Source organism: Tamandua tetradactyla, chromosome 5, assembly GCF_023851605.1.
Source record: "Tamandua tetradactyla isolate mTamTet1 chromosome 5, mTamTet1.pri, whole genome shotgun sequence".
Classification (NCBI taxonomy): domain Eukaryota; kingdom Metazoa; phylum Chordata; class Mammalia; order Pilosa; family Myrmecophagidae; genus Tamandua; species Tamandua tetradactyla.
The window spans coordinates 169,051,992-169,065,639 of record NC_135331.1 but is presented as its reverse complement, the minus strand read 5'-3'; the positions used below and the strand labels follow the sequence as shown (position 1 = coordinate 169,065,639).

Here is a 13,648-nt window from a genome sequence, read left to right as displayed (position 1 = left end):
TGTGTGTGTATGCATGCGTGAGCGTGCATGCACACTTTTTTTTTTATCTAGGATGGTTTGTCTTTCAAAGAAGGTGACATTTGATCAGAAACCCAGATGAGGGTGGGAGCCATGAAGACATCTGGAAGGTTTAATGAGTCAAATATTCAGAATTGTTCCAATTGAAATACTTTGCTTTTCATTGCCGTAGATAACTAGTTTTCATTTTCTGGCATGCATAAAAATACCCTGGAAGTTTGTTTTAAAAAAACGCAGTTTCTTTAGTGAGAAACACTACCATACCTACTAAAATGACCTATAACCTGTACATTGCTATATTTTGGCAAACTGTATACCTCAGAATACCTCTTATATCCAGGTGTTTTTCTTTAATAATTTTTTTTTAAATAAACTTTGCATCAAGTGTCTAATAATAGCTATGATTAGGAAAATAATGTACTATTGCCTTGAAAAAGTTAGAAAATTATATAAAATATTTTAACTTGTACTTGGACTCTTGATTTGGAAAATATGGTCACTATACCAGTAACTTAAAATATTTTTATAATTTTCTCTAGCTGTTATATAAATATCAAACAATTCTATACTAAGATTTAGAGCAAAGTATTGTAAGTTTTGCAGATTGTTTGGAACTTAATTTAAGCTAATGAATTACTTTCTTTTATGGTATCGTTTGATTTAATTATCAGGATCAGCGAACCAAATGTTATATGTAACTGAATTTTCCAGGTGATCGAAACACAGCTCATGAATACAGTAAAGTTATCCAGGACAAGGAGGTCTCTTCAATTTGAAAGAACTTCATCTAAATCTTTTTTGTTGTTGTGTTTTTCAGCAGCCTGTAGTTTTATTGGTTTAGTTGGTGGCAGCTGTCTTTGAGCTGCTAAAGATTGAATGGAAACCCAAAGCCTTCAAGTCCTACAGTTAAGCCCCAGCAGTAATGGGGAAATCAAACAAGTGGCTGGTATAGATTTCTAGAAATAGAGCAACCAACAACCACAGGTTTCTCTCCAGTAATACAATTTCTCCCCAGATGGCAGTGTCAGTACACCATGACTTATTTTCTTAAACCACATTAATTCATTCAGCAAACACTGAGTATGATGCTAGCTGCTTTAATAGGTACGTCCCCAAATCTCAGTGACTTAACATAGTAATGTTTACTTCTTATTCATATAAAGGTCAGTGTGGTCACACCTGGTTGCAATGGGAATGGTGAGGGGGTGTCGGGCTCTGTGGAGCCATGCGGGGACTCAGGTACCACTGTCCTCCATTGCTTTCTCCCTGGGCCTCGACACCCAGCTGGCAGGTGGGGGAAGAGTGAGCAGATGGAATATGGAAGGTCTTTGTGGGCCACGCTAGCAAGTGGAGCATATTAGACACAGCACAAACCATGTGGAATTGCTATTGAGGAATCCATCAGCAAAACAAAACCCAAAAAAACCCACAAACGTCTATATGAATAGTTCAGTTATCACTTTTAAATTACTTTGTGAAGATAATTTATCAGCCAGGGGATTCTACAGCAAAAGACATGACTTGTTTTTATGGCTCCTTGATTTATTCTGCTGGGTCATGTTCCAGAAAGAAGGGGTTAATTATTGGTGGACTCAGCCCTGTCTGGACAAATCTCCTTCCAAAGCAGCCTTTCCAAATGGCTTTTATTTCACAATCAACCCCTCCAAGATTGAGGGGTGTGTGTGTGGGAGATTGTCATAATAACACTTTCCTCTAAATTTCGTAAGGCTAGAATGCTTTTGCAGACCACGAATAGAGTTTATGAAATAAATTCAAGCAGAAAAAGAATTCTTAATGGTTCTGAAAAATACTGGAGGAATGAGCTTTTTTTTAAGTAGTAATTTTAAGAATTTTAAAATTTTTCTTGAAAAAAAAAACATTGCTTATAATGGTCTATGCTGCTTATTTTTTCCCCAGGATTACCATATTTGGGGTGTGGTGGCAGCTATGGCCGGAAAGTTTGCCATCGCGGCAGCCTTTGGCCTTATTTACCTTTACACGGCAGAGTTGTATCCAACCGTTGTGAGGTAAGGGTTATGTAGTTGTCTGTTGTTTTGCTGCTACTTCACTTATGTGTCATTTCATTATCTTTGGTCTTTGAGTTCAAAATGCTTTCTTTCCAGAGAAGTGACCCAGAACTCTGAGATATGAGAACGCTACATGCTGATGCTAATTCTGCCTCTGAGGCTATGTCTATATCTCAGTGGCAAGGACATTAAAGAAATCACTTTGAAATATCACTCCATTATCCGAAAACCATTTTAAACCTCAAATGTGGTGGGCTCCCACCAACTCTCCCTAAAGCTCAAGGCTAATTTTCTGAGGATGTGTCACTCACTGTAGATGTCAGGAATCCTTTGCTGCCTGAGAAGGCCACTTCATTCAGAAGTTCTCAAAAGCAGGCAGCTCATCGGAATCCCCAAGTCACTGGATAAAAATCCCAGCTCCGGAGCCTTTCCCAGGGGTCAAACTCCAAGGATGAGACTCAGGGAGCCACCCACCATTTGCTCTCAATCCCACTGATCTAAAAACCACGGGGTTTTAAAAGGCTTGAAAGGTATTTCAAAGAAACTTTTACTTGCAAACCCACTATGTGGTGAAGAGAAGGACAGGGCTTCTTTGTGGGAGCTCTGTTGGGGTATCTGGGCTCCCCTCTTCTTGCTCTGGGGGGACTGTGGCAGAACTTTCGGGGCTCCATAAACACTCCTTGAAAACCGCAGCTCTTTTCTCAGCCTCTCATTTCCAGATGAGACAGGGAGACCGGGAAATTCAAGGACCTGAGGACCTGGTATGGGACACACACCTGGTTTTTCCTGGTATAATGTGAAGGAATCCTTACCCCAATTCTCCATCCAGCTGTTTGGCTCTTGCTTTGCAAAATGATCTGGCATTTTAAAGTTTAAATAATCTTTAGGGTCATACTATTGCCACAAGAGGTTTGTGTCTCAGGTTTCCCTCTGTGAAGATCTGTAATAGTTTCCTAGTAACAGTCTTCCTCCAAATCCTCCAGATTGCACGTGGCCTACCACTTCATGCAAATAAAGTTTCTTGTTTGCTAAGGGAAAAGTAACTTTATTAGTGAAACCCGATAATTTCTTAGCCAATTAAAGACCTAATCTTAATGTCAACAAATACACATACAAGAATCTAGTATTAAGCTTTTTGCACAGGAAATTGGGTTTTTAAACATCTAAAAGGCAAATGGGTTTCTGTAGAAAGAAGTCCACATAACACCAGCTCATAGGTTTTTTCTCCTTGTCTCCTTAGGCAGGATGAATGTAGGACCTAGGAGATCCATTGGTCGAGAGACAACATAAATCTTTCCTTAGAAATCAGTCATTCCCATGTCCTGGAGGCCATAATAGCAACCTCACCTCATAGGGTTGCTTTAAGGGAATTGAAAGGAAATGCTCAGAGCAGCACTCTGCACATGAAGATGGGTGAATGCTTTTGTGCTGGTTCTAAATACGTAGATGATGATAGTTAGGTAGATAGGAAGGTAGGTAGATAGACAGATAACTAGGTAGATATAGAAATCTAAGAAAACAGCTTATTAGACTAATATGTAACCAGGGATAAAGGGGAACAGAAGCCGAGTTCCCCATGGAATTGTCACTCAGTCCAGTTGTCTGAGGGTGGACATGGAGATTTCCCCTCTTTCCCCCTACCTTCCAGCCAGGTCATCCCGAATGCTCTGGGAGAACAACCTAATAACAAATACAATGTCCTTTCACAGCCTCACCTTCCTTAATCCTCAAAGCAGCTCCCTGAGGTTAATATCATGGCTTCCATTTTACAGAATGAGGAGTTGAGACTCAGACAGGTTTAGGGGCTCAGCCAAGGTCACATGGCTAGTCAGTGGCCCATTGGAATGCACATCCACAGCTTTTGTTCTTTTCTGTCTCCCAGTGAAACACACAAGACTTTTCAAGGGTAACAGTGCCTATAACAGCAAGTGGTAGAGTTTGGGCATCAGAGGGGAAGGTATTTTGGGCTCCGCTCAGGTCATGCAAGTGCCAGCCATGAGCAGATATACTAGAGCAGACAGGCAGAAGAACCAATTGGATTCTCGCACTTGTAGTATGACAATAGAGGAGGGTGTTTAATTTAGGGAATGCGATAGGGTGTGAAGCTGTGCACTTGGTGACTTAGGTCCAGGTTCTGAGCTCCCCCATGGCTGACAAGCCGTAAATCAGAATGTCTCTGCCACATCTGCGGGGCTCGCCTGGCCTCTTGGATGGATTTCTGTGCAGCTCAAACTACCGGTTTCCACAGTTCTGCACCCAGGGTGAGAAGATCCGCCCATACGTGGCATATACTAAACTCTCAACACCCGTGTGCTGAATGAATGTATGTTATTTGCATATATACAGATCACTATTTGTTACTGTGGATATGTTAGGATTTTTTAAAGACCTTCTGTTTGGTTGGTTACAACCACACGTACATGCTCTCAAAAACAAACCCAACATAGGAATATTTAATAAAAGGGAGCCAGAACAAAGTCTAAGGGCTGTTGGCACACCTGTCTTAATTTGTCAGGCTGCTGTGCAAATAGCACACAATGGGTTGGCTTAAACTAAGGGAATTTATTGGCTCATGGTTTCAGGGGCAAGAAGGCTTGCTTTCTCCTGCAAGATTGTAGCGTTCTGGTGCCAGCTGCTGGCAGTCCCTGGAGTTCCTTGGCTTTCCCATCACGTGGCGTTGTCCTCTCCTTTCTGTGACTTCTCTTCATAAGACCTCCAGTAATCCAGACTGTTCTAGTTGGCTAGCTGCAAGAATGCAATATACCAGAAATGAAATGACTTTTGAAAAGGAGAATTTAATAAGTTGCTAGTTTACAGTTCTAAGGCCGAGAAAATGTCCCAATTAAAACAAGTCTATAGAAATGTCCAATTTAAGGCATCCAGGGAAAGATAACCTTGGTTCAAGGAGGCCGATGAAGTTCAGGGTTTCTCTCTCAAGTGAGAAGACACATGGCGAACAGGGTCAGGGTTCCCCTCCCATCTGGAAGGGCACATGGCATACACAGCATCATCTGCTAGCTTCATCTCCTGGCTTCCTGTTTCATGAAGCTCCCTGGGAGGCGTTTTCTTTCTTCATTTCCAAAGATCACTGACTGGTGGACTCAGCTTCTTGCAGCTATGTTGTTCTGCTCTCTCCAAATCTCCTAGCTTTCTCTCTTGTCATTCTCTTTTATAGGATTCCAGTAAACTAATGAAGACCCACCCAAATGGGTGGAGACATGCCTCCACCTAATCCAGTTTAACAACTACTCTTGATTAAATCACATCAGCAGGGAGATGATCTGATTACATTTTCAAGCATACAATACTGAATAGGGATTAGAAGAAACGGCTGCCTTTACAAAATGAGATAAAGATTAAAACGTGGCTTTTCTAGGGCACATACATCCTTTCAAACCAGCACCCAGGCCAAGGCCCACCCTGCTTCAGTTGGACCATACTTTAGCTAACAACATCTCCAAGAGGTCCTGTTTGCAGTGGATTCACACCCACAGGAATGCGGATTAAGATTAAGATTATGTGTTTGTTGAGGTACATAATTCAGTCCATCAGAACACCAGGATGTTGTGATTAAAATTGGTATCTACATGCCTTCTTTCTCCGAGGAATCTTGTACATTTCATTAATTTTATTAAGTAAGTAAAGAAGAAGCACCATGGATTTAAAAAGGTGCTTACTCATAATAAAGGACATTCTTTGTTTACTAATAGATATTCTGTAGGCTCTTTTCAAATGACCTTTAAAGAAAGAACATTTTTAAGGTATTATTTAACTTAAAACTTTGAACCAGAAAATTCCACAGATATAATTTTTTTAAATTTATTATTTTTTTTTAGCATGGGCAGGCTCTGGGAATCAAACCCAGGTTGCTGGCTTGGCAGGCAAGAAGTCTGCCACTGAGCCACCGTTCCACCTCCCTAAGATATAAAAATTTTGCCCTTCCAAATATGTACTCCCTAACCCAAACAAATTCGTGCCCTAGAAAATCAATTCTATCCTCCATGTTAGAGTGGGTGAATTATGCATGCAGACCTCATCTGCAGAGCAGGTGAACCTGTTGACCTTTTTTTTAGGGGGAAGGGAAAGGGCCAGACCTGAATTGCCTTGAATTATCCGTGAGCGTGTATAAACCATTGTTTCACAAAAAGTGAATATAAACACAGATGATTCTTGAAAAATCAAAGTAAAATGATTTCTAACTCTATTAGGCTGAGATTGAGTTTTCTTATTTATTCTCACTGCAGGGGTGGAGGGTGGGGGAAGATGGAAAGGGGACTACAGGTAGTTCCATCCACGTCCGCGTTAGCTGTGCTTCCTGGTCGCTGGTTTTTGATGCTTTCCTAACACTCCTCCTCTTTTCAGGACACAGGCTGTGGGAAGCGGGAGCATGATGTGCCGCGTGGGAAGTATCATCGCCCCTTTCTACATTTACCTCAAGAGCATTTGGATCTTCATGCCTCAGGTGTTAATCAGTTAATAGAATCGTACTGAGCCAGCAGAGAGGCAGAGCAGCTCGTTGCATTCTATTATTTGTATTTGTTGGAAGCCAACTTATAATTCAATGATAGGAGTTTCTAGAAAAATTATTACCCGCTCACCAGTCAGCAGGTTGGGTGGTGGTTGCTGTTTTATTGCTTGTCCATTGCCTTCCAGCCAGTAGTGAACTGTTAATTACAACTCTGCCTGCCATAACTGTGAAACCGGATTGCACAGAGAGAGAACCCAGTCTCTATCCTCCTTGGCTACCTCTGCCTCTGTGCTCCCACCGTGTCTGGTGGTCAAGGCCAATTCTGGAGGCCGCCTGCTCCCTAAAGGGTTCTGTGGTGCCAACGGAGAGGTTCAGGGATCTGTGGCCTTCACCTTAAACCTTCATGGGGCCTTCATGGCCGAGGCCTCCCATATGCCTCGTTCTGCCTCTGGAAGTGCCAGCTGTGTGCCTGGTTACAAAGAGAGAGGGCAGCTGGGTTCAGTTTGCAGCTTTGCTCGTGGTGGGGCTGAGAGGCTGGGCAATTACACAGAACAAGCTTACACCTGGGTTTATGTGACTCCTTGGGTCAAGGGTAGAAAGGGGGAAGGGGGACAATGGGAGACAGGATGGGCAGGGGGTGTTAAGTGGTGCTGCCAATCCCCACTGTGGCCTCTGGGAGAGCCCCTGGCCTGCTGCCCGCCCCTACCTCCTCTGGTTGCTTTGCTGTTGCTCTCTCAGGCTGCTTGCTCCCAGGTTCCTCACAGAGGTCTCCTTCAGAGCCTCCTCTTTCTTTCTCTTTGGCCCTTCAATAGACCCTTTCTCCAAGACTCCATCCTTGGCTGAATTCCTGTTTTCCTGGTGTCTGATCCAACTAGCTCCTATCACCTTCAGACTAAACTCCAAATCCAGCCCAATATTCAAGGCCTTACCCGATTGACCCCCTTCCCATCTTCCCTGTTTTCTTCTGTTTTCTCACACAACTTCTTCCTCCTCTCCACACTTACCCAGCGTTTCAGAACTTCCTGCCCCCTCCTTGGTCTCACAGCTGCCCACTCTCTCCCTCTCTAGGCCTCTGCCTAACTCAGCAGGGAGTATTTCTGTCTCTCTCTGCCCCTGCCAAACCTTCATGTTTCCTTGAAGACACAGATCAAACCACACTTCTTCCAAGGTGGCCTTCCATGACCCAACCTCTCCCTTTCCAATAGTTCCATAATGCTTAGCATTATGCCTTTTACTGTCTGTCTTGGTTTCCCAGCTGCTGAAACAAATACCACACAATGGGTTGGCTTAAACAATGGGATTTATTGGCTAATAACTGGGCTATCAGAAGCCAAAATCAAGGCGTCAGCAAGGCGATGCTTTCTCCCTGAAGACTTTGGCATTCTCGGGCTGGCTGTGGTGATCCTTGGTCCTTGCCTTTTCCATCACATGGCAGTGAACACAGCAGCGTCTTCTCCTTTCCCCTCCAGCTTCTGTTGATTTCTAGCTTCTCACTGCTCCCCATAGCTTTTCCTTCCATGTTCAATTTCCTTTGCCTGTAAGGACTTTAGTCATATTGGACTTAGGACCACCCTCATTCGGTTGGAACCACCTTAATTAGTAACATCTTCAAAGGTCCTATTTGTAACTGGGTTCACACCCACAGGACCTGAACATATGCCTTTTATAGGGGCTGTCAGTCAATCTCCACCATGATCCATGGCCACAGTCTGTCCTTATCATTTGCACATCTGTGTTTGCCTCCCAGTTGGACTGTTGCACTCTTGCAGGGTAGAGAGCTTTGTATCCCCACAGCTGGGTCCAGCAAAGTATGTCCTTAACTTTGAGTACCTCCCATGTTATTTGCAGAATATCGTTCATCACATAGATGAGCTTTTTAAAATTAGCTTTGTCCTAAACAATATCCATGAAATCATAGGTGTTTATACTAGTTACATGTTCTTCTAACATATATTAACATCATCTCACAACTAATACAACAAAGGGTTCAGTACCACCTAAAATCACTTCACATGTGTCAGTGATCCACAGATTGCTTTTTGTGAACCTTTGGCTTAGATGACCGTCCCTAAGATCACACTAACAGATACTCGGTAAAGTTTTGCTTACTTGGGGTGTTGAGATGCTTGCATTTTTCATGGCCTGACTCAGATTAAGAAGTGATATAGGCCGACTAGCCTGCACAGAGAGGTGCTTTAGAGAACCCACCACCCTTTTTAGAGCATGGACTTTTCTAGCTCTTCTTTGCACTAGCATTTTGTGTGCCTCATTAAAAAATAAAAGATAAAGTTGGAAAAGGTGATTTTTAAAACAACAAGTACACACAGAAAATGATGCTATAAATGCAAATTGCTATAAAAATATTCAAACCAAAGAAATAAATTTTTAAAAATAAAAAAGGATATTGGTAAGGATCAATTAGAGACTGCAGCATTAAAAGGAATCTTTTACTTTATATTTAACGCTTACTTAAGTGCTTATTTTGTGGCAGGCTCTATTTAAAGTACTTACAAAAATTATCTCATTTAGTCTTTATATGCTACAGATACTATTGTTTATCCCCATTTTACAGATGAGGAGACTGATGGATGGGAGGTACTTATGACCCAAGGTCACACTCTTTAAAGATGAAGGACTGGGATTCAAACCCAAGCACCATGCTCCACAGCCTTTTCCGTAAGGTTGAAAAAAAAAAAGTCCAAAAGGGACTATAGTGAAATCAGCTCCTTTTCCACCCCAGGCCTGAGTCCTCTGAGATCCTCTGTGAGCAGGACCCTGTGTATATTGCAGTGATATCCTGTGAATGTGCTTCCTTTAGAAGCAAAAGATGCTGCTTGTTGTTTTTTAACAAGTAAAGCAATAAATTATTAAATTTCTCATTAAGTTTTCTTATGAGTATCAAATCGCCTAGGAAACCGACATTTTTGTTTTGAAGAAAAGAAACACTCATGTAGAAGATAAGTGTATATTTTCTCTTTCAAAAAGAAATGTGAGAGTCACTTATTTTGTTACTTTCTTTACCAGCCATTATGACTCAGTAATCTTGAAAAGGTGGATACCTAATTCCTGTCATTTTGATATTCATAAACTCATTATGCAAAGCTTTATTGAATGTCGATTTTAAACTAGCCTCAGCCCCAGGGTGTTCAGTGTGGTCGGGAAGGCAGAAGAGTAACTATTAAATGATAGCTTATCGCAGCTCTCGAATAAGTTCTAAGTGCTTTTAATGTAATCCTCACAACCATCCTTTGAGGCAGGTATGTTTTACAGATAAGGAAACTGGAAAACAGAGAAGTTAAGTGACTTGTCCAAGGTCACCCAGGAAGCAAGTGGCAAGTAGCCAGGCAAAGTGGGGATGGTGATCATAAGAGGCTTGAAAACATTTATTTTAACTGGGGATGGGGAGTGGGGAATAACCAGTGAAAAGAAAAGTCCAAAAGTATGTGTGAGAAAGGGGGGACGCAAATGCAGACCCCTGAGGAAGGAGGTCAGAAGCGATGGGGTCTGGAGACAGTGAAGGGACCCACTTTGCAAGGAAGAGGGAGATGCAGGGAAGGTGGGGGCTGTTTGGGATGTTTTGGTTTGGGGTTTGTGGGGTGAGAGTTGCTGGCCAGGGTGGAAAGAGACCAGGCTTCTGCTTAGAGCAAGGAGACAGATGGTGGGTTATGGGTTTCTTTATTGCCTGGCACTCCTCTTAAGCTAAGACACTCAGTCCTATCTTGGATCTTGGATTTTTTTTTTTTTTCATTTTGATTCTGTTCTGCTTTTATCCTTATTCATTGTTTTTCAGATCTTGACATAGTTCTTTTTCCTGGGATTTCTAGATCAGTGGATATACCTCCTATACCTTGAGACACCAAAAAAAAAAAAAAAAGCCCTTTAAAAGAATGCTTGGGAATGTCACTGTCAAGTCTTAGATGGTAGCCGGCTGAGAAATCAGAGAAACTGAGTCCGAGTTTAAAAAGTTTATTGTCCCGGGGCGAGGTTCCCGGGGCGAGGTTCCTGGGTCTGGGTGCTCAGGGTGTGGGCGGGAGAAGTCACGCCCCCCCAGGGGCAGCGGGGCTAGATATAGGCTAGCTAGTGGGGGTGCTGACGATGCCTACGGGGCCTCCTGTGGTAGGTTAGGAGTTTCGCGTGCTTTAGGGCTGGGGGCATAGCTACGGGCCGTGTGCAGTGGGCATAGCTACGGGCCGTGTGCAGTGGGCATAGCTACGGGTCGTGGCCAGGGGGCATAGCTACGGGCTGTGTGCAGTGGGCGTAGCTACGGGCCGTGTGCAGTGGGCATAGCTACGGGCCGTGTGCAGTGGGCATAGCTACGGGTCGTGGCCAGGGGGCATAGCTACGGGCCGTGTGCAGTGGGCGTAGCTACAGGCCGTGTGCAGTAGGCGTAGCTACGGGCCGTGTGCAGTGGGCATAGCTACGGGCGTGTGCAGTGGGCATAGCTACGGGTCGTGGCCAGGGGGCATAGCTACGGGCCGTGGCCAGGGGGCATAGCTACGAGCCGTGTGCAGTGGGCGTAGCTACGGGCCGTGTGCAGTGGGCATAGCTACGGGCCGTGTGCAGTGGGCATAGCTATGGGCCGTGTGCAATGGGGGGGGTCCTTTGTTTGTCAGGGCAGGTCCTGATTGGCTGAGTTTGAACAGCTGTATGCCCGGATGTGCACAGGTTTTAGTTTGGGTGGGGGCCTCCCAGCCAGAGGCTACCGGGCCAGGCCTTACAGTCACTTTGAATTCTAGTATTATTTCTAGGTTAAGCATACTCATGTATTTCTGTGAATTAGGTTATCAGTATGCTACAAAACAAAGAAAAAACGGTCTTACCAGGTCTCATTAGTGTTACTGACGTGGGCTCACACTGCTTTACAGTATTTCGTGTTTCTCATTCTCAGACACCATAAAAGTAGCAAGTTTGTAGACGTGACAGAAAAACTATGCTTTAATTTATTTTTATGACCTCTTTTCAGGAAGTATATTATGCTAAAGGAGCTTAAATTATATAAAGATGGATCAGTCTTTTATAGACTGTATAGAGAGTTAGTTCTAAAAACTACTCATCTTCATAATGATCCACAGAGAAGAGATATACGTACTTTAGTTTTTAATGTGCTTTACATTTTTCAAAGCCAACATCTTGTTGCGCATCTAAAAGGTTCCCTTTTATGTGTCAAAATTCAGAAAGGAAAGTCGTACTAAACTTTACAGGAAATCAGATTGACTCCTCAGAACAGCTATTTGTTTACAGTGCCTTTGCCTTGGCTTCCCTCTGAATTCTGTAGGTGTTGGTCCATTGAACACACACTCATGCATGCACTCACTCACTCATTCATTCCCTGTCACGTACTGCATGCTGATTGTCCAGTCCCTGACCTGCAGGCCCAAGGCTCAGGAGTCCTGGAAGATGGGATGGGACCTTTTTCTCTGTGACCACAGCTCTCACAACGGTGCCGGCGAGAGTAACAATGCAGCCCCAGCTGGCGTTTGTTGAGTAGGCGTCCCACAGAGGCTCATGAAGGAATGAAGGGGTGGTCGCATCGAGGCTAGTCGATGAGTTAAAGAATTCCCGGTTCAGTGTAAATAAGCCCAAGTCTCACCAAGGAATAAACTCGCCAACCACTGTGTCAAATTCTCTTCTACTCTATTCTGAACCTCTGAAAGGTTCCGAAATTATTATTCAGCGAAAGCTGCTTTTGTTTCTTGATGTGTGACTTACTGTTTTATTCCTTCTAGTTGCTCTTTGGAGCTGTGGCCTTTCTGAGTGGAGGACTAACATTAATGCTTCCAGAAACGCTGGGGAAGCCTCTGGCAAATACGTGGGAGGAGGCTGCAAAACTGGAGTCGGGAAACGAGAGCAGTTTGGGGAAACTACTTCCCACAACCGATACCATCGCATTGGAGAAAATAGACGTGATTAACCCAAGGGAGTCTGGTCTTTGTGAATAAATGTGTGATATATGCTGTCTCACACCTGAAATCCTATTTACCTTAATGCCTTTTTTATTAGAGGAATATCATCCCCATCACCTCCTGTTTATAGGCGCCTTTTAAAAAATTGTGTAAGAAGTTTTAAAAAACTTATTTTGTAAAAGTGAAAAAAAATGCAGGACAGATACTGTGTGATTCCATTTATAGGAAACAGCTATAAAACATACTAACACATAGAGACAGAAAGTAGAGTACAGGTTATGGGGGGGAGGCGGGAGGGGGATTGCATAATGGGTGTAAGGTTTCAGTTTGGGGAGATGAGAAACTTCTGGTAGTGGCTGGTGGTGAGAGAAGCAGAATATTCTGAAAGCAGTTAATCCCACTGATGGTCTGCTTGGGAATGGTTGAGATGGGAAAGTTTATGTTGAATATATGTTTCCACAATTATAAAAAATGAGCAACTAAAGAGACGATGACAGTTAAATGCGATACATGATCCTGGTTGGATCGAATAATGAAGGAGAAAAGACCCCAATTGACTTTATTGGGACCTAAGAAAAAAATGTAATATAAACTGAAAGCTATATATCCATGTTTAAGTTCTTGAACTTGATTTTACATAAATGAACGTCCTTGTTCTTACAGAATGTACATGGAAGTATTATGTGTTCGAGGAGCATGATGTAGACAATCTACTCTCACATGTTCAGAAAATTGATAGATGGATGGATTGATACATGGATTGATGGTTAGATAGATAGATAGATAGAGAGAGAGATAGGATGATACCGCAAACGTGTCAAAATGTTAAAACTGGTATATCTGGGTATTTGGGGGGGGGGTTGATATGTTGAATTCTCTGTTTGAGTTTTGTATTATTTTTGCAGTTATCTGTAAGTTGGAAGTTATTTCAACATAAAAAGTTTAAGAAAAAAGTAAAATAAATAAACACCAACATGAGAATTCTCATCTTTTAAGACCTCTTTCTTATTGCTGGAAAATCTTTCCATGTTTGTTCTCCCATGTCATTGATTTTCACCCTTCCCCCGACCCACCACCACACAGGCCTGAGGAATGCCACGCACTCCCCTCGGTACCGGAGTGACCCCTTCCCCCAGAGCCTGTCCACGGGATGGGGTGTTGTGGAGTGTGAGAGTGTGTTTCTTTTGACAAAGCCCATTGAAGATTCTATTCCTGATATTCCTTCCCCTCCT

At 43.1% G+C, this 13,648-nt stretch overlaps 1 protein-coding gene across 1 annotated transcript in view; it reads left to right on the top strand.

Annotated features, from left to right (window-relative positions):
* Positions 1 to 13,289, top strand: part of SLC22A16 (solute carrier family 22 member 16) — a 43,917-nt gene extending 30,628 nt beyond the window's left edge. Inside the window, exons 6-8 of the mRNA XM_077159293.1 lie at positions 1,936 to 2,045; positions 6,408 to 6,507; positions 12,240 to 13,289. Coding sequence (XP_077015408.1) covers positions 1,936 to 2,045; positions 6,408 to 6,507; positions 12,240 to 12,452 — 423 coding nt within the window. The 3' untranslated portion in view covers positions 12,453 to 13,289. The remainder of the gene's footprint in view (positions 1 to 1,935; positions 2,046 to 6,407; positions 6,508 to 12,239) is intronic.
* The last annotated feature ends 359 nt before the right edge of the window (positions 13,290 to 13,648 follow it).